Below are 25,361 nucleotides of genomic sequence, written 5' to 3' on the forward strand. Positions count from 1 at the left end.
GCTCAATTTTCAGGCATCCCCACCAGATGTGATCAGCCGTGCCAATCATCCCACATCCCATCCGTTAGTCCTCATGAACACCGGGGTATAACCTATGCAGTCGGGCCGGTGTATAGTGCCAACCTATTAGGATCTTATACCAAGCTTCTTGCAGCTGGGAAGCTTTAGCCAACTTAGGAATCATTCTCCACAACCTTTCCCACTCCTCTCTGCCCATCTCTCTCCCCAATACCTTCTCCCATCTCCTCATGTAGGGCCATTGCTGCCTATCAGTTGCGTTATCCTATATCTTGTAGAGATTCGAAATTAGCCCCTTGGAACCATCATTTGTCAGTAGGAATTTTTCAAACGGCGTTGCCTCCCTATTCGCATCTCCCTAAATGCCAGGGTTCAAAGACCCAATGTCTTAATTGCGCGTATCGGAGCCTTTCTCCCTCCTTTACCCCAAATTCCCTTTTGCAGTCCACAAAGGATAGTATTTCCCCCCCTCTAAACATGTCTCCCAACTTCCTGCATCCCCCATTCTGCCATTGTGTAAAAGCCCCCTTCTCCATCCCTTGAGTGAAATCCCCATTGTTAAAAAGGGGCGTAAAGGGGGAAGGGAATGTCGTTATCCCCTCAGTTCTCACCAGCTTAACCCAGTTGTCCGCTACCAACTTTGTCACTGAGCTCATATATAAAAGCGTTGGTCTACTATGTTTTGGCAGCCACAGAACTTCCGCCAGGCCACGATGCGCTACAGCCCTGTCCATTTTAACCCACAACTTATTTTGACTCTTTTCCCCTTCCTGGCGCCACTCTCTAATCACTCTCAGTTGCGTAGCTTCATAATCTGTTGGAAGTTCGGTACTGCCAGCCCCCCCTCTCGTTTGGGTGCCTCCAGCAGATGCCTACTAATCCTAGCTCTTTTCCCTTCCCAAATAAATTTGTTAGTCAGAGTCCTTAACTCCCTAAAAAAGATTGCTGGCACCTCCTGGGGAATTGCTTGAAACAGGTATAGCAACCTTGGAAGAGTAACCATTTTCACTGCTGCTAGCTGACCCAACCAAGAGACCCTGAGGGTCCTCCACCTGTGGAAATCCTGCTTAATGTCCTTTAACAATTGTGGATAATTGGCCCCATACCAGCCCCCGAGTTACGCCGTAATCTGCACCCCCATAATCCTTCATTTAATATGTGTTGCACTGTGTCCGGCTGTTATCTTTATTTCAATGAAGAGTTGTATATTTGCATTTGTTTAGAAAAGGCAATCTCCCCTGATAAATGGCTGTGTGGTACTTTTTTTCTCCATCACTGGACTGTATATTGGTGCTTTTAATTTTAGTTATACTCTATTGCTGTCCTTTATGAAGGTTTCTACTTTTTGGTGATATAACAGCATTTCTTGCTTCTTCATGATGGACATTATAACACATACCCACACACACACACACACACCTGGAGTGCCCTGACTCAAGCAGTTGTGTATAGAGCTGTTTTCTGATCATTTTATTAATGTTTAATGGTTAAATTGTGAACTCTTTTTAATTTTTACAGACTCTCAAGTTGGTGTACTACGTGTGTGGAATGTTTCAAGAACAACACCCATCGATAATTTTAAACTAAAAAAAACAGGTTTTCATGCATTACATGTGTTGAATTCTCCGCCAAAGAAAAAGTGTGAGTAATAATATGTGTGTTTTATGACAAACAGTCTTAACAAATTTTAAAAATACCCTGTGAGCTCAGAGAAAGATGCAAGGGGAGAGAAAATGGGTGCAGGAGAAACAATCGCTGGGGTCAAAAGGCACAGTTAAAGGGTCAAAGTGATTGGAAGATAGAAGGCACTTCACTACCACTCCTTCTCAGTTGATTGACTGTACAAGCATTACTCAAAAACAGTGTTTTCCCATTCTTGTCAAGGTACTACTACTTCTCAGTGGATGACTATCCTCTTAATAGGACTGTGCCTTAATTTCTAAAATAGTACAACCATATTTTCATAATTCTATTGAAGGTATTCAGAGGTAATAGTGATCAAATTAATGTCCTACGGTCAGATACACAATTTTAACAAATTCATAACACTACCATGAAGTCAAAAACTGTTTCACATGCTGTGATCATAGAAGCAGAACCAGAAGCACACATCAAGGGGGAAATGGTGATGGCATGGTTTTGACAGCTTTCTCAACAAAGTTGGGTTAGATGGACTACAGGTATGGGTAATTGAAGAGGAAAAACGTCTAAGCAGAGCAGTGCATGTTCCTGAGATAAAGAAAAGGTCAATGAGGATATCCTAATCTAAATGTCAGTAGAGCATATGTCTGTCTCAAAGCTAAGCCAAATTTAAAAGTCTGGAGGTCTGAAGTCCATCCTTACTCTATAAAAGAAAGCACGGTTCCCAACACAGTTGCCAAGAATCACCTCAGCTGAATTCACTGTCAGAGGGAGTGAGGTGCCCCTGTATACTTCTTTGCAGGATGTCTTGATCTCCTGGATTGACTGGGTCACAGTCCAGATGGTCTCCATGGTACTGGCTTGCCTGGTTGAAGATGTCCAGGAGATGTCGTCTTTATCCTGAAGGATGAGGCAACAGCCTCCTCCAAGTTATCTTTATCCTGAACGATGAGGTGATAGCATCCAGCAAGCCTGCATCCCCCTTATCTGTAGTGTGAACACTTGTCTATCAGGTATAGGTATTTTCCCTTCAATCCCGCATATAGGTACTTCTGGGTAGACTTCATATGCCTAACACCCGGGTCCTTCCTTAACTAGCAAGCCTTCATTAATTAGATGGTGATCTTGCTATTGCACTGGAGTCTGGAATCCAGCTCTCGGCTAGCTTTCAATATATTTCTTTGTCTCTTATTCTTTGTCCCTGAATTCGCAAGAGCTTAGGACCAAATGTTTCTTCAACAGTTTACCTCCCTTAGTCCTAGCTTCCCTCCAGCTATTTCTCCACTCGTCTTGCACTTCCCCTTTCTGCAACTGACTCTTAGTTTAGCCTTCTTAACATGGTGTCCTTCCCGTCCTCCCCTGAGGTCCTTGCTTGCTGGCTGTCCCCCCTGTTTCTGGCTGGCCACCTGAATCTGCCTACTACTGTTTAGTATCGCTACTTAATCCCATCCAGTAATCTACTACCAGTTGTTATTGGCCCCTAAGGAATTTACTGCTTGTTTACCATCCGGCTACCGACAACCAGATGTTGTTTGCCCATCAACTATCATCCTGAAGCCTTTGGTATTTCCTGCTTTCATCACATCACCTTTCTTCAGTGCTTGCACTGTCCTCGCTCCATGTAAATATAGTGGTGTTGTGTCTGTGGTGCGGGGATTTCACTGCCACCCAGCCCTGGTTTGATAATCATTGGGGTGGTTTAAGGTGGGTTTTCAATACTACCCTCTAGCAAAAGCTTGAAAACGCTGCCAATGTGGAATCATCCAAGAGGATCCAATCCACAAAATGCAGGTGCCCGGCGGAAGTGAAATGCTCTGCTTGACAACACCAGCTGTGATATGGATGCTATTCAAAGTCTGTGAGATGAGTTGCAAGCACTAAGGCAGGAAGTCATCTCTTTGCAAAACAGGAAAACACTATGCTTAAGGAAGTAGTGAAGCAGACACCATGACTAGTACTTTTTGCACCTCCCACTGGTGTGCTATTTGATGGGGAACCCGATAAATTAGCAGATATGTAAATTAACAGATGCCGTTTTTTTTGCTTCTTGCAGGAAAAGATCAAGATAGGGTACATCTTGAACAACCTCACCAGAGATGTGTTAGTCTTGGCCATTCCCAATGTATCTGCCAAGAGCCCCATGCTCAAGAATTTCACTGATTTTTAAAATACTTTTCTGGAAGTATTCCAGTCTCTGAATTTGGCTTCCAGTGCCTAAAATCAATGAATCCATAATTTCATACTAAGCTGTGTGAGGGGTCAGAAATGAAAACCGACACAAAGTTGTCATGTTTTTGGTTAAAGACTTTCATTTAAATGAAAATGTGTGCGGAAAGTGACCCTATTTTAAAGAGGAGTTTCCCTACCTAAAGACCAAAAACTAAGTAGCTGTCTGTGTCAGGATGTCAGAAACTAAAAAGCTGTCCTTGTGTCCAAAACATCCTATCCTGAACCTCACACTATAAACACAATAACAAAGTGAGAAAGGAAATGTCTTCAGTCTGATATTGGCAAAAAGTCTTCATAAAGGGAAATTGGAATAGCTCTAATTGAAATGTTCTCCAAGGTGAAAAGACATTGGATTCAGAGGGTGGTTCCCTTCATCTGGATTCTTTTTTTTCATTAACTTTATTTATTATTTTCTATAGAAGAGTTACATGCCATCAAATCAACAAGCCAACAAAAGGTCACATAGCACGATATGTTCTTTACAGTAAATACAGTCGTGTTTGCCGGCACACAAGTGTTTCCAGTCAGCTCCGGTGGGACGGGGGGATGGGGTGGGTGGTGCAACTGAGCATGGGTCACTTAATGCATTCTCGAGCAGTTTGGCTATCCGGGTCTACCTCTGCAGGTATTGTGTAGTTTCCCCCCATCTCCCCCAAACTTTCTGGAACTTCCCAGGGCATCCCCTGGCATTGTAGATTCTTTTTTCCAGGGACGCACATCTGTCCATCTCATTGGCCTACAGTGCACGGTCAAAGTTTCGACTCAAAAGGATCGAATGACAAAAGGGTCGAGTCAATTTGACCAAAAACAAAAGGATCTAATTTTTTTTTAAATGTATAAATTATTTTTTTGATTTAGTCTAGGTAAAAAAAGGTGCGTTTACACCAAAAACATGTGTATTCGACCCTTTTTTTCGGTCGAATTGACTCGACTCTTGTCATTCGACCCTTTTGAGTCGGAAGTTTGACCTATAACATTGGCCTACTGGCCTAGACTCAGTTTGTCCTCAGCACCCCATGTTGCGGCCATTTGCCTCTTCGCCAATCCCAGTGCCACAGCCTGAAATGCCTTCTTATGCTTGGTAAAGTCAACCTCCCCCATGTACCCAGTAATACCAGTTTTGGGTCTTGTGCAATAGGGGACACCAGCACCTCAGAGATGTTACGAATGTATCGTCCCCAGAAGTTCTGGATTATGTCACAGCTCCACACCGTGTGGAAGAAGGTACCCTCCGCTCTTTTGCATCTCAGGCATTTCCCGTTATTTGCCAAGTCCCATCCTGCCATCGCTGAATTGGATCAGTCTTAGCCTGCTATCTATTCCTATTTCTCGCGGGAACATTAGTGCTTCAACCCACTCCTCCAATTCTAGTGGGCCCAGGTTTCTTTCCCATTTGCCTTTTAGTCAGGGCAGTTCTTGGGCTCCGAAAGCGGTGAGGACCCGGTATAGCGTAGAAGTGACTGTGGCTGGGATTTGGTCTGGGAGAATGTTGGGCTCGATGGGGGAGCGTTTGGGAACCTCTCGTTGAGTGCGTGAATTAGTTGGAGATGCCTATAATAATCACAAGGTGGGATCCCATACTTCCCTTGCAGACCCTTGAAGTCTAGGAGGTGCCCATCTTGTACCATGTTTGCTAGCGTATATATCTGTGTCTTTTCCAAGTTGTAAAGTGGCCCATTTTCTGGACTTTGGGAAAATACCTATTGTTCCACAGGGGTTGATCTAGTGTTGGTCTATGGCCCCACCCAATGCTCTGGTGGGCCTCCTCCCACGCTTGGCGAATGTGGAGTGACATTTTCAGTATATCGGCCGTCCTTTTGTGTTCCCCATAGAGTATCTGAGGGGGTGTGATCAGGCCTACTCTTTTAACCCCAGCCCCGATGTGTGGGAGCGCAGGGTCCCTGTGAAGCCATTCACTCACCAACCCGGTTTGTGCTGCCCAGTAGTAGGTACGGAGACATGGGAGACCAATCCCCCCTCCCAAAACGAGCGCTGCAGTGTTTTGAGGGTGATGCAAGGTTGCTTCCCTCCCCATAACAACCCGCGAAGGATGTTGTCTATAGCTATGAAGATTGTGTTGGAGATGGGAAGTGGGGTGCTTTGAAGGACATATAGAAATCTCGGGAGTGTCAACATTTTAAATAGGGCAGCTTGACCCATCAGTGCCAGCGGAAGGGACTGCCAGTGGGCTACATCGGCAGAAAATCTGTCTATTACCGGTTGTAGGTTACGCTGTAGAAAGTCATCTAGGTCTGGGCTGATATATATACCGAGGTAGTCAAAGCCAAGGATCGAGACCGAGTATGGGCATTGTTTGGGAATTGCACCGTCCCCTCCCTTGAGTGGGAAGAAAACCGTTTTCTGTTTATTAACTTGGAGACCCACAAACTTTTGGTATTCCACAAGGATACGGGACACCGCCAGGCAGCAAGTCCTAGGATTGCTAAGCTATACAAGGTCATCTGCATAGCATGAGACTCGGTCCTCCCTCCCCCATGGCCATGAGAATCCTGTCCAGTCCTCATCCGTCCTGAGTTGTATTGCTAATGGTTCGATAGCCAGGGTAAATAATAGGGGGCAAAGGGACAGCCTGGTCCGGTCCCCCGTTGCAGTGAGAACGTCCTAGAGGACACCCCATTCACTCGCACCACCGCTTCAGGGGAGTCATAGAGCAGTTTAACCCAGGACATGAAGCAGTTCCCGAATCCCATCCGGGTCCATTATGTCCCACAGAGCATCCCAACCCACTGAATCGAATGTTTTTTTGAAGTCCACAGCCAAAAGTGCTAGTGAAGTTCAGCTCCTCTCACTGAGGAAATAGGAGATGATAAAGAGCAGACGCAGACCCTGAAATGAAAGGCAAAACTCAAAACTAGCATTGTCAAACATTGGTGAAGGTAGGGGTACAGACGGCGGACACCCCAACAGAGGAACAGTTGACAAGAGAGTGAACTGCCCATCCACCACTGAGGCCTCCAGACGAACAGCACCCCGCCAAAGGTGGCTAACAGAGAAACGACCAAGGAGCAGAACGCAAGCTCCGGGGACAGTTTGAGCACCGACGTGGGAAGATATAACCGAAAGCCCTGTGGGGCCTGCGGAAGTGCTCAGGAGGAATCGTAGGCCCGGGCGACCACAGCCCTGTCAGGAGAAGAGGAGGGGATCCCAAGCGTGCAACCTGACCGTTACAGAGCTCATAGCGGGTAAACGGAGGCCGGCGCAGCCGCCCCCCGATGCGCCGCCACAGCAGGTCCTCTCTCTAACTCACTAAAGAGGAGATGATCACCACCTGAGAGGCCTGTTCTTCCTAGCGCAGAGCCATAAACCACCCCTCACGGACCCCAAAGCATCGGACCACCCGGGACAAGTGAAGGCCGGGACGCACTTTGCAGGAGCGCTCTCCTGACAAAAAAGACACTGAAGGACCCAGAAAGCTGCAGCCCTTCCCAAGGCTCCAAACAGAACCGAACTGAAAGAACACACCCCACACACCTATCCTGAACTTGACACATCCCGTGCCGGGAGACGGGTACACACACAGCAGACCCCCGGATCACTGCTAGAGCAGCCATCCTACCCAGTGTCCTACGCGGAGCCAACAACAGCTCCCCGGGAACATGACAGCCCCCAGTGCGAACCAAGAAGTCCACTTGCGCAGGCCCGGGAGGAAAAAAAAAAGAAAAACAACCCAGAAGAACCTCGCAGAGGACCCAGCTATAGCAGATGAGAGGCTGCCCCCCCAGGGCACCATTAAAACACAGAAGATTAGGGGGACAACCCGTACCCCAGCGGGGCCCCTACCACGTAGCTACACTCAGACGAGAGTCTTGAGGACGAGGGGGAGGGCGGCGGATCATCCCTCCACCGATATATCGGACCCCGGCTCCCTAAGTGACCCCCAACACCAAATTAGCAGGGGGATCACCCCAGAACCAGTGGGGGAATGGACAGACCCATATACAGCAAGGGGGTACAGACAATAGCATAACAAAAGGAATCAGCCTGCATCAGGGCACACAAGAGCACCGTACTTGCTTACACACTCACCATTGCCTGAAAAGAGCACAGAGGCCCCCACAGACAACCCAAACGCAGAGAAGGCCCTCTCCCCAAGAAAGGGTCCAAAGCCTCGAAGGAAACTAAAGAGGCAACAGAGGATGGCCCCCAATAGACACTGGGACCACTAAATAAGGGGTAACAGCTGAGTTGGCGAGGGAGAACAAATTAAAAAGCACAAAATGTTAGAAAAAGCACGATATCCAACCCCCCTCAATGAAAAGAGCCCTTGCACCAGGAGCAATATACAGCACAAGGACATCTCCTAACAGACAACTACCAAATACAAATCTGTAGACTCCACAGACCCCAAATTAAGGAATAAAGCAAAAACAAGAGAAGAACCTGGAAAGAGAGCAAAAACCGACAGGGGACCCCACTCCCCCCAACATCACCATAGACCCTCCAAGGGAGGAGAGGAGCCCACAACAGAGCCCCCCCCCCACAAGAGGACTGGATAGGCTCCAACAATACAGAAGGGAAGAGGCACTCAAAGCGCATACCGCGCCCATAACACCCTCTATGATGAGCGTCGCCTCCACCAAAGATGATATTGCGGGACTGATGGCGGAAATCAAGGCCCTACACTCAGACATGCAATCCTCCATATCAGAACTAAGAGGGAAGGTTGACAGGGTAGAGGAAAAAGTAGAAAACCTTGATGTCAACACGGACAAGATGGAAATGAAACTCAACCCAAGACTGACAGACATAGAATTAAGGGAGCTAGAGATTACCCTCAAAATGGACGATATAGAAAACAGAGAAAGGAGATCTAACATCCGGATAATTGGACTGGAGGAAACAGATGGGGAGACACCGACTCAGATTGATCAACCAATTATTCAAGGTAGAGGGAGGAAAAATGGTGCAATTGGAAAGAGCCATTTGGAGGAGGGCCGTGCTCAATAATTGCCAAATTCCTGCGCTACAAAAAAAATCGGAGGTCCTCATCAGAGCCTAACAAGCACAGGACATCGAATACAAAGGCTCAAAAATTAAGATATCCTAAGATTTGTCAAGCTTTACATTGGGCCGCAAGCCCCTGGCCACCTGGCTCACAGAACGGGGAATCTGGTACAGATGGGGCTACCACTTGACTATGACATTTGAAGCCAAAAGGGAAGACTACAGAGTCACCACACTGGAGGAAGCAAACCAAGTGCTAAAACACTTAACGTAAACCATGGACACCAGAGGGTTGTTGGGCCCCCAAGGAACCCACTCACCAAGATCACACAACATAGAAGCACAACCCCAAAGACGAAAGAGAAACAAGGCGGGAAGAAAGTACGTCAAGCTGGCATCCCCGCCGACCTCACAACCTGCCTGACCACTGAAAACAAGATCTGGCATAAAACCAAAGAAACCTATCAAGGTACGGAGAGAAGAGCAAAGGATTACCCAGGGGCTTCCTCGGTGAGGGGCGAGCACAGAACCTAGTGGCCCTCAGTTTTAAGAGGGCGTGTCAACCCTAGACCATGGTGAAAACCGTGACCACATTTGCTCAGTTATGTTTACAGTTCTAAGAGGGGGGAGAGGCAGACGGTGGCAAAACAAGATCGAACACACGAAGCAGGGCTACATGAAAAGATAGCGATAGAAAGGGGAGTAAAGGATCATGAGAAAGGAGTGCTAATGTAAAAATGGAAGGGAACTCAAGATCAGCAACCTACAGTCTAAAGGTGGGCACACTCAATGTTAAGGGACTTAACTCCCCGACGAAAAGGTCACTAGACACGAGGGAATTTCGAAAGATTCTCACTCAACATTCTTTTTATTTGGGAGACCAGGATAAAAGCAGGGGAGGAAAGGTCGATGAGAGGGAAAGGAGTGGGTCAAACATATTGGGCCTCAGCTGACCACAAAAGAGGGGGAGTAGGCATAATACTGCACAAGAGGATCAAATGATTAAACCAAGAGGTGCACGCACTAATGGGGGCAGGGTCTTGCTGGTTCAGGGGGAATCGGAGTGATCCCAGATCACACTAACGGGAGCAAACACACCCAACCGGGGACAGGGGGCTTTCAACGAGGAGGCACTGACCACCATCATTGACAAAAGCAGTGGCCCCACAATAATAGAAGGGCACTTTAACACATGGGTGAACTCGTGAATAGACAGACAAAGAACACAGAATGAACCCAAGGAACCCCCAAACACAATAGGAAATAGATTTAGGAGAAACTTAAGTGATGAGGCCTCGTAGACATATGGCGTTCACAGAACCCGGAGAAAAAGGGGTACATATTTAGGTCCAGTGTCCACAAGACCTTTACAAGAATCGATTACTTACTGACTAATAAAGAACTCCACCCAAGAATAAGGGGAAGCAACATTAGACCAGGCGCCTGGTCCGATCACGATATGGTGATCGCCACCTTAGACATGGAGGGATCGAGACACCAGGACACTAGATGGTGTGGCAACGAGTTCCTGTGGCGGGACAAACTATTCACTCAAGAGCTAAAGACCGCAATCGAGGAATACTTCCAAATAAACGATAATGGAAAGGTGGGTGCCACAACATTATGGGAAGCAGGGAAAGCCACTTGCAGGGTACTACTGATGAGAGAGGGAGCAAGGAAAAAAAGGGAACAGAGGCTTCAGGAGGAGAGATTGGGAAAAGAAATAACTAGCCTGGAAGATAGGTTACACACCCAAGGGACATATTGAAAAGAACAACTAGACACACTCAAACAAAAAAGGGAAGAGTTAAAAAAGCTGGGGATAGGAGACACAGGGCCTCATCACGAGTTGGGCTGTATTCCCGGCTGTAATACCGCCGACTGTAATAGCCCTAGCACCGACCGGTCCGGCTGTATTACCGCCGGATCACGAGTTGGGTGTTAACGTTAAATCCCCATTCCCAATTGGGTCCATTGGATTCAGTGGGGTATTTTCAGCGCTAATTATGCGGGCTAATACAGCCGGCGGTAATACAGCCGAAAACAGGGGATTTTCACCTCCAGAGAAAGGCTGGAGGTAAAACAGTCCATTTAGCGCCCAACTCGTGATAGGGACAGCCCTTAAATGCAGCTGTAATACCGTTACCACCGCATTTAAGGGCTACAGCCCAACTCGTGATGAGGCCCACAATGCTGAAACTGAAATTCCTGAAGCAAAAACGAAAAAGGGGACAAGGCAGACAAGATGTTAGCGGCTAGACTTATAGCTCAAAGGGCAGAGAGATGGGTTGACAAGATTAAAACACAAGAAGGGAGCTATGTCACAACACCAGAGGGAATAGCTAGCCAATTCGCAAACTACTGCAAAGAGCTATACACCACGGAGGGTACCGGGACAGAGACAGAAATGCAGGACTATATCACCAGGGCAAGCCTAAAACACTTGTCCAACACAGAGCAAGCAATCCTAGAATCACCTATAACCCTGGAAAAAAAAAAGCGCCAATAAAGAGGCTCCCAGTGGGAGGTGCACCAGGGGAAGACGGATACACCATGGGCTTCTACAAAAAATTATCTGATATCCTGGTCCCACATATGGCCAAGCTATTCAACCATATACCGAAAACGGGCTAGGCACCGCCTTGCTTCAGAATAGCCCACATAGTAATAATCCCCAAAACAGGAAAAGATCCAACATATGCTGTAAATCGTGCCATCCTATATCATTATTAAACACGGACGCAAAGATATATATGAAAATCCTGGTCTCCCTCATGAAGGAAATCATGCCCTGCCTGATTCACCCAGACCAGGTAGGATTCATAAAGGGCAGACAAGGAGCCGACACCATGCGCAAAACACTGGATATCATGGAACACACAGGGGAAAAGGAGGGGAAGCGAGTGCTACTAAGCCTGGACTCAGAGAAAGCATTTGATCGAGTGGAATGGGGCTTTCTCTGGGCCATACTTTAAAAAATGGGCTTCGAAGAGTGATTTATAAGAGGAATCAAGGCAATTTATGAAACACCCAGGGGAAAAGTGGTAGTAAATGGCCAATTATCACAAGAATTCAACTTATCCAGAGGAACCAGACAGGGGTGCCTCCTCTCTCCCCTCCAATACGCCCTGTCCATAGAACCACTGGGAAATTTAGTCAGAAACGAGAAGGCTATAGAGGGGATTATGGTGGTGAGCAACGAATACCAACTTGCAATGTTTGCTGACGATATCCTCCTATATTTAGCAGACCCAGCCACCTCAATACCCACAGTTCTCAGGACCATACAAGAATTTGGCAAATGGGCAGGACTAAAAGTGAACAAAGAAAAATCCACGCTATTCCCCTACAATAGCCCAGATGACCCTGACGCAATGAACCAAGACATGTGCGGGATACCGACAGAGCGGCTAAAGTTAAAATACTTGGGTATTAACATCACAAAGAAAACAAAGGACCTCTACGAAGCAAACCCTCTCCCTGCCCCCTAATGTAAAACTTAACAGCAGACCTAGACAGATGGGAAAAACTAACATTATCATGGCTGGGCCGTCTCAACTTAATCAAGATGGTAATTCTCTCAAAGATCCTGCACCAATGGGACCCCTGCTAAAACTCTGGTGGACCAAAGGGCAAATGAAGGGAAACACAGCATGGCCTTCACCACTGAGCCATATGTGGTGCCCCCCATCAGAAATGAAATCCTGGAGCCGCAACGCTTCCAAAAATGGTTCGAAGCAGGCCTGGATAGAGTAGGACAAATGGTGAGAGGAGACAAATGCATCTCCCATTAAGAAATGGAAACTTGCCTGCAACTGAAACCCCTCAGACCTTTCCTGTTCCTACAATTGAGTGGAGTCTTGATGGCCTCCAAATGGAAGCATACATTACAAAGACTAACACCCCTGGAAAAAATCCTAAGTGAAGCCTCCTCCACCAAAGGCCTCGTTGCCATGCTATACAAGATCTTCATCTGCAATAATCGGAAAAAAGAAGAAGCCCTAAAAAAGAGATGGGAGAAAGATCTGGGCCCCAAGATGAACGATCACCTATGGAAACAAATGTGTGCATCAGCCCACAAAACCTCCATCTCCACTCAATACAAGCTACACGGCCTAAAACTCCTACACAGATGGCACTACAATCCTAAATACCTAGCTAAAATGTTCAACCAAACCAGCCCACAATGCTGGAGAGAATGTGGAGAGCAAGTGGACTATTGGCACAGGTGGTGGGCCTGGCCAAGAATCCAAGAGTTCTGTAAAGAGGTCTTTGCATGGATCAAAAGGATCGACGGAGTGGAAAGGGAGCGCGATCCCCAACTAGTCCTATTTGGCCTGGAAGATTGGGAAGACCAATGGGTAAGGCTTCTACTGCTAGCGGCCAGGGTCTGCATTACCATAACCTGGAAATCATTAACACTCCCGACAGAATCAGTTTGGGCACAAAAATACAGAGACATATATGAAATGGAGAACATCAGGGGGGCGCTTCACGAAAATTCCCGAACAGAGAAATGGAATGGGCTCCCTTCCTCAACATCTACATAGAATGAGCAAGCCCGTCGGAGGCAGGATGCCCCACTAGAACACATGTAACCCAGCTCCTAAAAAAATTAAATGCGACTCGTCACGTCTCAAGGAGCGAGGGGGGAAGGATGTATGAATGTAACAATGCAAGAGTAATGAGTTTTTCTTTGTTAACAAAATGTCTAGTAAAAACTGTTTTAAAAAAATAAGTGCTAGTGGGTCCGAAATTGCCTGGGCCATGTCCATGGCTAACTGTAGCCTACGTAGATTAATCCTAGTGGATCTGCAGGGCATGAACCCACATTGGTCCGGGTGGACAAGAGACCCTATTACTCCAAGTAGTCTGTTAGCTAGGATCTGTGCCAGCACCTTGGCTTCCCCATTAATTAATGATATTCTGCTGCTCAGAGAGGCTGAGGATTTTCGATGGAGTCTAGGAAGTTGGGGCCCCCTATCTCTGTTGACCTCGCCTGTGGGAAATAGAGTTTTTCATAGAACGTGGTGAATGCCTCAGCGATGTCGGAGTCTTCTGTTAATAATTCCCGCCCATTTGGCAAAATGGCCCGCACCTGCACCTTGTTTCTGTCCCGCCTTTCGGACCAAGCTAGGGTCTTGCCGGCCTTGTCCCCCGTCTCCTGTATCTGGCAGCGAACAGACCATTTGGTGGCCCTCGCATTACGTAAGGCCACGTTTCTTAGGTTCTCTTGTGCTGTGACGAGGACTGCTTGTGAGGCTCGGGATCCTGATTGGAGGAATTGCTGCTCTTTCTTAGACACTTGTTGCTCTGCTTCCACAATTTCCCGGGTATTTTGTCGGCGGTGAGCTGACACCCGAGAGATGGCTTCCCCCCAGGAGTACTGTTTTATTGGCTTCCCATAGTGTAGTCGGGCTGTCTACCGATCCCTCGTTCAGGGATAAAGATTCCTCCGTTAGATACGCCCTTTTTATTTGCTATAAGCAGGGGGGAGTGGTCCGAGATGCCTCTTGTTAAATACACAGCAGAGACCAACTGGTGTGCCATGTTCTGAGGGACGAAGAACTAGTCTAACCGGATTCCGCTTCATGCAGCGTCCTCCTTGTGTCCACCAGCCCAAGTGCCTTAACAAAGGAGTGTAGTTTAGTTGGGGTGTCTGTGTTTCTGTTGCCCCTGCATGATCTGTCCCTGTCTATCTCCATGACCTCATTAAAGTCCCCACCCAGAACCCACAAATCTACCTGTCCGGTGAGTTGTTGGCTGGAGTTTGTTTAGGAGTTCCATCGTAAGTGGTGGGGGTGCGTATACTGCAATGATGCCCCAGCTGCTGCCCCACAGTTCCCCAATTAGTATGCCATATTGGCCTTGTGGGTCAGCACGCACCTCCTTAAGTGGAATGGTACCCTCTTATGTAAAAGGATAATTGTGCCTCTTGCCCCCCTCGAGAATCCTGAGTGGTATGTTAGCGAGTAGTTGGACCTCCTAAAGAACTTGCATTCTGTTCCAACTAGGTGTGTTTCTGTTAGGAGGGCTATGTCGGGTGAGTGTCGGTTGAGGAATTGGAGTACCAGTCTATGCTTAATACTGGAGCTCAGTCCGTTGACTTCCCATGTCAACAGAGATATTTCTCAGTCACGTGTCATGAGTATCCCAGTATTGTATTGCAGGGTTTGGAGGCGATACCGTGAGTCTAGAACCCTCCAACCCGGTAGGTGTCCCGCCTGCTCCTTGAGCCATTATGTTTCCTCCCTTGTATGCCATGCCCCTTGCCTCGCCCACCATTGAAGCCGTGTGACCATAAGACCTAATCAGTGGCAGTGTGACCATTATAACTAAACAGTAAGAAAAAACAACAACCCCAGTTTCCTGGTCATTAATCCCCTTCTCAGACTGAAATTGATGTGTGTCAAGTGTAACTTCGGGGTCTCCCTCAGTGAGCCAAAGCACAATGCTGAGTAAGCCTGCCCCCCATCCCAAAACTGTAATCAAACCCCCTCCCCCACCCCGCATTTCCCCCCAACTAGAAGTACCTGTTTCCCAAACTTGCAGAAACGAAAGCTTCTGAAAACATGTTCGGGGTGACCCTTGAGAGCCGTTAGTACTCCTCTGTGTCACAGGTCGGGAGGCCGCTGCCTGGAAGATTGGAGAGGGCAGTCGACTCGAATCCCAGAAGATCGACCTTGTGGGGTCTTTGGTGCGTGCTTCAGACTTTGCCTTCTTCCTACATCCATTAGTCTACATTCCCTTTTCCCGGGCATTCGCTGTCCTGGTCTTTGCTGCATGGTCTCGATGCCTCTGGTTGGGCTGGGTTAGTTCCTTTTGTATCGTCCTTTTCCATCCGGTCCCTTAGTATCCTTGGGCGTTGACTGGAGAGGACGTGGGTCTCCGGCCAGTCTCAGACTTCCTTGGGCCTGTGGAACACATGGACAGTGTTGTTGTAGTATAGCTTGAGTGTAGCAGGGAAGGAAAGTGCGTATTTGATATTGAGGGATGCCAACTTTTTCTTCACAGGGTCAAAGGATTGCTGTGATCTCTGTCCTTCCCTCGTGTAGTCCGGGAAGAGACCAATCCGGTTGCCGTTATAAGTGATCAGGCCAGTTGCCTTTGCCATATGTAGGAGTGTGTCTCAGTCTCATGAGCCTGGCAATCACCGTGCTTGCAGGGCCCCAGGTATTGGTCTGCCTGTTGGAACTCTGTGTACCCGCTCAATGGAGAAAACGTTTGAGAGCTTTTTTGGTGCCGTAAGGTCTGAGAGCCATCACTCTAGGAATAGTTCCATGGAGGGTCATTCTTCTTTCTCTGGGAGACAGAGTATGCAGAGGTTATTGCGGCAGGATCTGCCTTTGCTATCTTCCGCTCGATTCTCCAGGGTGGTCAGTGTTTGAGACATCTTTTCCAGGCGTTCTTCCATTTTACGTATCGAGTCCTCGCTGTCTGAGATGCGCTGCTCTGTTTCCCCAACCCCTACGGTCAAATTCTGCAAGTCTTGGCTCAGGAAGGAGACTTCAGAGGCTAAGCCATCTATCTTTGTTTCCTGGAGTCCCCGATGGTGGCCATGATATACGTGAGCGATATCGCCTTGCGCGTCCCCCGATGCTCTCCTTCGTCCCCTGGATTGTCCATTGTCGAGGATGCTACTGCCGACCCACTTGTGTAGCGATCCATCTTGTTCTGACCGGACCCTTTGCGGGGCATGTCTTTCACCAGTGTCCCCCCACTCTCCCGGGTAGGGTCATTAGGATTTCTGCTGGGGGTGTGGGGGTGGAGAGAGAAGCAAGAGAGGCAAGTGGGAGATGGGCCCGAGTCCAGAGGTAGATTGTTCGGGCCACCCTTGAGACCAGGGGGGACGAGAGGGGATGGTGCTGGCCAGCGCGGATCTCTGCGATCAGTGGGGAACCAGGTGTGTCAAGCGCTGTTTCACCTGTCTTTGTCGGTGGTTTGGTTGCTTTGATGCCACTGACCTGTGCTTGTCACCCTCCGTCTGTGTCACCCAGAGGCAGCCTCGTATTCCAGTTGTTATGCCTCTGTGTTATGTGGGGAGGCAGGGTCCGCAAAAGCACTGCCCCAATAGGCCAGTCTGCCCCTTCACTGTGTGCCTGCTGTTTTGAGGGTTTAGTTGTTCCACAATTCCTGTAGGGCACGTCCGCCTGTGTCTCTCTCTGATGGTGTTGTTGCCCCTCTCTTACGGGGGGCAGGGGGCTCAGGGCACCCAATGGATTCTGTGGCGTTGCGTGGGCCAGCATTGCCTGGATCACAATTTTGCAGGGAGGGGCAGGGCCAAGCAGTGTCTCAGCTGGCTTCCCCTTCTCGAGTTGTGTGCTCTCCTGCGCACCTGTACCTGCTGGGTCTCCCGGTACTTTTTCCCGCAGTGTCTCACCTATGGTCTTGGGGACGGCCTCTATCCCGCCTGCGGGTGTCGAGTGCTCTGTGTCCTGCTGTTTCCACATCGGGTCTGGTGTTCCGTGTCCTGCCACTGCCTCGTCAGGTCCGCCTCCTCGAGTGTGGATGCCAGATGTGTCCTTTTCTTTTTGGTGTGGGCACGCAGGGGCTCCTTTTAGGCAGCACACACTAATCCAGTCCTCTTCACATAGCGATGAGTCCCAGTGCGCGGCAGCAGAAGTTGGCCTCCCGCCTTCAACCGAACCCAAGGCGGCGGAGAGTGGGCTCTGCATACAATGAAGCTGGTGTTGCTTCACAGCTTTCCTGCCACTGATTCGCTCAGGGTTTCGGAGCACAGTGCCTAAAGGCTTTATTCACTCTGTCCGCATCGAAGATATAAGTGGATTCGAGCTGTAACCAGGGATTATTTCAGGATTTGCAGCAGTCTTGGCAGAGCAGCAGGAGCTCACATCTGCATACGTCGGCTGCTCAACAACGCCCCCTTCCCAGGATTTTTAATTGGGCTGGCAATGTCTCTTTACTAACAGTTCCTTTGTGTGTCTCTTTGATTCACAATACTCCTGTTAGGCAACACGTTCTGTAACAGTCTTTCTTTAACACAGGTTTCTTCTTTGTCTAACAAACACCGTCCCTCTTTAACATTTCGTGTAGCTTTGCAAATCACCTGGTATACTCCCCTGCCATGGGTCTGTGTGCACTTGGAACTGCCTGGTGTGTAGTTTTAGCTGCCTAGTATATTCCCCTGCCAGGACTTCTCTTGTGTTTCAGTTGCCTGATATCTTTCCCTTGCCAGGACTTCTTATGTATTTTCAAATGCCTGGTGTCCTTCTCTTGCCAGGACTTCTCTTGTGTTTCAATTGCCTGGTATCCTTCTATTGCCAGGACTACTTATGTGTTTTCAAACGCCTGGTATTCTTCTCTTGTCAGGGCGTCTCTTGTGTTTCATTTTGCCTGGTATTCGTCTCTTGCCAGGACTTCTTATATACGTTTTACAGTTCCTCGGTATCACCAAAATTGTATGTACCGTTCTTGGCTCGGTATATCTCTGCTTTAATGTTCCTTCAAACTTTGCCCCACACTTGCCGTTTAAACTTTGCCCCACACTCGCATCTCATGCATACATATCTTATTGGGTTGTGGTTCTATACTTTGCCTTTTCTGCTTTCAAACAATCGTCTTATGGTTTCAGTATTAGCAATCTCATAGCATTCAAATTGTCGTTTGTGCGGTCGACAGAATGTCCCCGGTTCCCCACTTTCTTTGGGCTGACTCATCGGTTCTCTGCAGCATCTTCAGTCTTATTCGTGCTTTATCAGTGTGGCCCTGACACTTGCTTACCATGCTGGGTTGTGCAGACGTCCTTCTGGCCTCCTTTGCGGCTGCACTGTCACATGCCTGCTTCCCTTCAGGTTCCGGTAAGGACAATGCGGCCCCTTCAAGCTGCCAAGTACCCAGGAACTCTCTCGCAGCTCTTGGCGTCTCCACACACGTCATGCCTGCATATTGTGTCTCTCCTTCTGCCTCAGCAAACTCCACTGCTCTGCCACACCGGTTTGTGTCTCCAGGCTGGTGAAAGGTCTCACGTATTCTCCTGCACAGCCACACACCATAGAGCGGTTGCCATCTTCCTACGCACAGGTGGTTTTGTAGAACAACTAGTCTGCACCTAAAGCTTCAGGCTCTGGTTACCTTGCACCAACTCCTTCCTTGTCTCAGTACTTGGGTGGTTATGGGAGTTGGAGTCTATGGTTGTCATTGCTCTTGAAACTATTGCTCTACTGGATTGTGGGACATCAAGAAATTATATGGACAAAACTTTTGTTTGCATTCACAACATTTCTTTGGCACCCCACTGCATGGTAATGCAAACAGAAGTTATAAACGGCATTCCTCTGCTTCTGGGCTGAACGTCCAGCAAACGGAAAAATAGATGCTTGCCATAAATCACCTTTTGGCATCATTATGACTCCCGCATCTTAACAACCCGTATATTAATTGGAACGCCCACACATTGGTTATTAGATCCAACCTCTGTACTTTAAGGTGTTGTCTGAGCACAGTGTCATTGACTATTACTGCTTCCATGCAGCCCTTTGCATCATGCACCAGTACATAATTGTCAGCAGATTTCTGTGGAATACCAAGACTTCTGCAAAGTATGTAACAAGCCTAAATCGATATTGCTGCCCTCACAATTCTGAGATCTCACATTCCTAGAAAACATATTCCCCATGGCTGGATCTACTTTCTGACGGGCAACCAAAGACGGGAATTGCAACGCTATTAAGATTAATGGCTTTCGAAATGGTATATCACCCCTTCCAAATCTCCTGCAGATGCTCCTCTGTTGCTGTTTTTTTCTCCTCTAAAAAGGAAGGTCCTGTGCAGCCCTGCTTTGACTGCAGCAAACTTAGTTAGATTACTCATTAGGGCCAGTATTTTTAATTTTCTTATTTAATTTTTTTGTTTAAACTGCAGACCTAGCTCGAGAGCAGCAGAGCACTGTACAGAGTGTGGGTAGCCGGCATTTGGGCTGGCATATTTTATCAGTTGAGGTCAGTGTTTATTTGTTCTGATCATGCAGCTATAATAGTAGTTTCCTCCTGTGGTATCATGTGCGCTACAGGTCCAGACATATCCATGGACCTGTGTGGGTGAACGCATGGGCACAAGGCTCTATGTGGCCGTTTACCGATTGTGTTGGGAGTATCGTTACTGCGTATTTTTATTTTTTGGGAATATTTGACTATTTTTAGGGTTTAAAAGTGGCCGACCCCTTATCTGAAGGGGTGGGCGTAGCAAGAGAAGGCTTGTTTCCTGTTTTTTTTCCTTGTGTAATAGTTTTGTCTCACTTGTAGCAGTGGTCTGGCTCCTGGAGGAGCAGGGCCCACTTAGCTACAGTATTTTGCAGCTAGGTTGACATGTGTACGAGCAGTAGTTGCCTTATTGGCTCAAATGTTAATCATGATATGATATGATAAGTAATTTATAACGTGCCTGTACAAAAGTGTTTCTAGGCTCGACAAGACAAGGGAGGGAAGACCGAGGGAGGACAAAACAAACGTTCTTACTATGCCTTGTGTCATTCAGATTGTGCAAATGCTGTAACGCAAAGTGCAGAGGAGGTAGGGAGAGGGGAAGTGCCAGGGGGAGGGAAGGGGAAGTGCAGTCAGGGTAGTAATGCTCTGAGTAAGTGCAGCGCGGCTCTGTCGGATAATTGCAAGGAGGCAGGTGACTGGAGGGTTCCAGTTATATCCCCTAAGTGCTCAGTAGGCCCGGAGGCAGTGCAGGGGCTACTGGTCGTGGAGGTGCCTGGTACCTAGTGAGACTCTGAGGGTAGCCAGGCAACCAGTCAGCACAACACACACGTAGGTCATCATGGGAGAGAGAGAGAGAGAAAACAGAAATGAAAAGGAAAGTCTTGAGCTGTTTCCGGAACTTCAGGTGGTCTGGCTCATGTTCGAGAGGGGCGGGGAGGCCATTGCAGGGTGAGGCACCTGGGAAGGAGAAAGATTGACCCTCCAATCTCTGCCTGGAGAAGTATCTGACCCTCAAGAGAGTTGGAGGTGGCTGATTCAGACATACCCCCACATGAATGAAATGAAGAATTAATGAATTTCTGTTCATGGAAATAAATAGGTTTCATTTATATTATATTATGTTACTGTGCTTTTGTAATATTTAACATTCACTGTAAATGATTTCTTGGTATCACAGATGGCTCAAGGATTACTCCCAGTCTCAGAAGCAGTTCAAGGGTTTAGATTGAAGATTTTGTGGGGCCTATGGACATCTTTCTCTCTCATCACTTTCAACTTCCTCCCTAGCCCCTAACACAGGTGTTCTTAACTCCAACGTTAGTGCTAGTGATTGTTTCTCCCTCAGTATGCTAAAAGTCCATATGAGATGCGATGTGTGAGAAATCTGCAGGCGTTCTCATATTTAATACGCTCAACAACCCCCCTCAGGTAACCAAGAAAGGGTAAGACTGTCAGATTCTGACCCCTGGAGTGAGGGTGCAAAGGGGTACTACTGGGATGGAGGGTCTTTGAAGAGAAGAAGTGGGATGCCCAAAGATGAAATCTGGCATTCCCCTTTTCCTAATCCCGATTCATCCTACTTACCCTCTACTGCCATAGGATATCATTATGCATGCCCTACCACAAGATCTTCCGTGGAACACTCGCAAAAGAATGTAAAACCCCCTTTTCTAACTATATCTCAGACTTTTCCTCCGGTACCTTATCCTCCCGTCCCTCTAATATCATAAAATACTGTGAGAACCAATCTTTTCCTTCCCTGATAACCTCATTTACTGAGGGTACCAGAGTGAAGGAACCAATACCAATGGCCTATCCTAAAAACACCTCTAGACCAGAGACTTAGTATCCCCCTTCCTTGACAGTGACCAACCCAACCCCACTCAGCTTTCATAGAATGTATTAAGACACACAATCTTCTTTCTCCCCCCCAAGTATCACTCCAGTACTGTGACAAACAAATGATATGATATGATATTTTATTTATATCGCGCCCATACACAAGTGTTTCAGGGCGTGACGAGGCAAGGGAGGGGTACAGGGGAGGACAAAACAATGATCTTACTAGGCCCAGTGACATTGAGAACACGCAAGTGCAGGGGAGAGGGAAGGGGGAAAGTGCAAGGGGCAGGGGAGCAGTGGAAAGTGCTAAACACGTGATCAGAAACAACAACAGGTAGTGCGTAAGGCAGGTGGCAAGTGCAAGACTTTAGTGTTGACAATGGGTGTCCATAAGTATAGGTAAGGGGACTGTAGGGTTGCAGATACAGACTCAAGTACAAGGGTTGCCAGGAGGCAGTGCAGTTATGCAGCTGGGTGGGCAGGGATCTGGGCCCGAAGTCAGAGTGAGGGCAGATGCCCAGTGCAGAAACAGGGAGAGATCAGCAGGGGAGAGGAAGAGAGAAGGCAGAAGCAAATAGGAATGTCTTGAGGTGCTTCCGGAACTGAAGATGATTCTCCTCAAGTCTCATAGAGGCAGGGAGGATGTTCCAGAGGGAGGCCCCAGCCTAAGAAAGAGATCTACCACCAACTCGTTGCTTGGTGAAGCGACTGACCCTGAGGGAGTTGGAGGTGGAGGAGCGAAGAGCTTGAGTATGAAGGTATTTCCGAATGGAGAGTTGAAGATATTGCGGACCCAGGCCCCAGAAGGCCTTGTGGACAATTAAAAGCGGCTTGAACTTTATCCGTGCAGCCAGTGAGAGCCAATGAAGAGATTACAGGGCTGGAGAGGTACGATCCCTGGGCTTGAGCCCAAGGACAAGACTCGCAGTCCTGTTCTGGATGAGTTGCAGAGGGTGGAGAGTAGTAGCAGGCAGATTTAGAAAGAGGCTGTTGCAGTAGTCCAACCTAGAGAGAACCAGAGCTCTGGAGACAGTGAGCTTCTGGGGTAAGGGGAGGAGCTCAAGAGGAAGAGGAAATCAAGAGGCATACAGATTTCCTATGAGAAACACCACTATGGTACTGGGAAGAAGAAGATGCAGATAGAGGCACATCAACATCTTTATAGGCCATGTCCCACTAACAAGGACTAGCTGGAAGAAACAGGGACACCAAGACGCTGATGGTCTGTGTGAGTAAAAATCCGGGAGAAGCATGGCCAGAGACCCCTGTTTCCAGCAAAGAAGAGAAGTCCTAAGAAGGGAGCTGATCCCTTGTTACATTGTTAAACTGAAATGCTTGTTCCCTTAGGCCAGGACAGGAACCTAGCAGTGTCAGAGGAGCAGGTGGGAAGACCCTGACCTCAGATAACAAGGAAGTTAACCCAAGAGTGAAGAAAACACCATTATGCCAGTTCTATGATGACCTCCGTTTTGCAGTCCAAAAGGTTCCAGAGAGGCTAAGAGATTATGGGGTTCATTACAAGATTGGATGTAAGGGATTAACGGCGCTGGTAAAGGTGCTGGTGCCGTTAACCCCTTAACGCCGCATTACGAAGTCATTTAGTGGGTCCCGCTAAGGGCAGCTGGTTTTACCAGGCGCCCTTAGTGGGAGCCGCTAAAGGACCAGCATGCTAACAACGGGCCCATTATTAACGGGCCCGTTGTTAGCATGGTCCCCATTCCCATTGAGCCCTATGGGGGCTCGAATGGGATTGGGGATGGGTTCCCTGAATGGGGAAATACCGGGTCCTCCAAGGTTGGAATGGCTCGGTAATTCCCCATTCAGGGAACCCGGACCCGGTATGCGGTAAGGGGGTAGCCATGGCGCTAATAGCGCCATGGCTACCTCCAACCTTGTAATGACCCCCAATGAGTGGTGAGATATATGTAAAAGCATGCACCCGTGTTGGACTAGATTTGTACAGGGAAGTTTCAGATGGTTGTCAGTTACTGTTTACTGTTTGTGTTCAGTTTTATTTGTTGGGGAAAAGGAGGAATGTTATATCCACCTCACGTCCCACCTGCGAAGTGACGTGAGGGGCAAATAAAGGGCCACAAGCAGCAACTGGCGTGACAGGTGTCCTGTGTCTCCTGTGCTGTGCACCGGAAGGTCCTCATGTGCAGCCCAACTCGATCCCTTTCCCTGCCGGCAGCACCGGCAGGCGAGACATCACACCCAGGCTGTACCTGATGCATGCCTGCATGCATTGTGTAACTGTTAATGCTCCCTCAGATTTGTACACCAAGACAGACAAATGGACAGGTGTGTAACTTCATCTTTCTATCACAGGGCATGTTTGCACACCAGCCTTTTAATTCGTTGTCAAAAAGCCATTGAAGTATACAAGGCCCCCTCTCTGAAATCAAGATTGTGTTTTAGCTGACAGTTGTATAGAATGTTCTATTCACATGCATGTTTCAATTTCAAAGAAACATTCCTGGCTCTTTTTAGCCGTGTGGTGCTCAAACTAGGTTTGAATTTTCTCATCTAGTTTAAGCACTCTATCCAAAAACAAGAATTAATAACCCTGATAACTTTTTAAAATCAAATTGGCTTTGTATAAACACTGTTTTTCTTCTGACTTCTTACATGTTCTATGGGCACTTTAGCCATGTCATGTTCTGTTCTGTGTCCTTGATTGTTGAATTTGTGTCTTGTACTTTTCTATTTTTCCTCTATGTATGTTATTTTATGTTGATTTATACTGTGCTACCACCCACAGGCAGTCTTCAGGCGCTCATGTGGCTCTGCAAGAGAGCGGGCCTAGGGGTGTTAGCAGGGATAGGATGAAAGGATACATTCAGAACCAGAAGGAACTGGCATCTGTGAGCGTTGTTTTGTATGTGGTAGGTGGTTCTGGAGGCCCTGTGTGTTGTAACCGTATGGGTAAGACTCAGTGCCTCAGATGTGTGTTAGTGTTTGTGTTGGTGTGTGTGTCATGTGATTTTTGGTGGGTTGTGGTTGAGCGCCCCAGTTTATCCATAGGGCTCCAGAGTCGCGGGTGGCTGTTGGTGCGTGACTGACTTTTGTGTTGCCGTGTAATTGTGTAATTGATGGTTTTAAGGACTCTGGGCCTCATTACGAGGTTGGCGGTAAGGGGTTAATGGCGCCAGTAAGGATGCCGGTGCTGTTAACCCCTTACTGCCGCATTACGAGGTCCCTTAGCGGGAGCCACTAAAGGACCAGGGAGCTAACAACGGGTCCGTTATTAATGGGCCTGTTGTTAGCTCCCTCCCCATTCCCATTGAGCCTTATGGGGGCTCGATTGGGAATGGGGATGAGTTCCCTGAATGGGGAAATACCAGGTCCTCCAAGGCTGGAATGACCCGGTAAGTCCCCATTCAGGGAACCCGGACTCGGTATGCAGTAAAAGGCAGCCATGGTGCTAATAGCAACATGGCTACCGCCAACCTCGGAATGAGGCCCATATGTGTCGGGGGTTCCCTCTGGTGTGCTTCCAGAATCTCAAGTTTATGATAGTGTGTGAACATTAAGTACATTCTTGGTGTGTTTATGTGTAGTGTGGCTAGCCTATATTCTAGGGTAGAGGCATAGGTTATGTTGGAGGAGCAGGAAGGGGAGATGGGTTAGTAAGTTGGTTGGTTTAGTGGGACCTCTGGGGTGACTTGTTGGGTTGCCACCTACTGGTATCTACCAGCGTTCTTGGCTACGTTTCATCGTCCC

At 48.0% G+C, this 25,361-nt stretch overlaps 1 protein-coding gene across 3 annotated transcripts in view; it reads left to right on the top strand.

The window, feature by feature from the left end:
* The window catches only part of WDR17 (WD repeat domain 17), a 2,439,098-nt gene that overhangs the window by 743,788 nt on the left and 1,669,949 nt on the right, over positions 1-25,361 (top strand). For all 3 annotated transcript variants that reach the window (XM_069631441.1, XM_069631439.1, XM_069631440.1), the window contains one exon: positions 1,537-1,659. In XM_069631441.1, coding sequence (XP_069487542.1) covers positions 1,537-1,659 — 123 coding nt within the window. The remainder of the gene's footprint in view (positions 1-1,536; positions 1,660-25,361) is intronic.

This window comes from Ambystoma mexicanum, chromosome 6q (assembly GCF_040938575.1).
Source record: "Ambystoma mexicanum isolate Mex_15411 chromosome 6q, UKY_AmexF1_1, whole genome shotgun sequence".
Taxonomy (NCBI): domain Eukaryota; kingdom Metazoa; phylum Chordata; class Amphibia; order Caudata; family Ambystomatidae; genus Ambystoma; species Ambystoma mexicanum.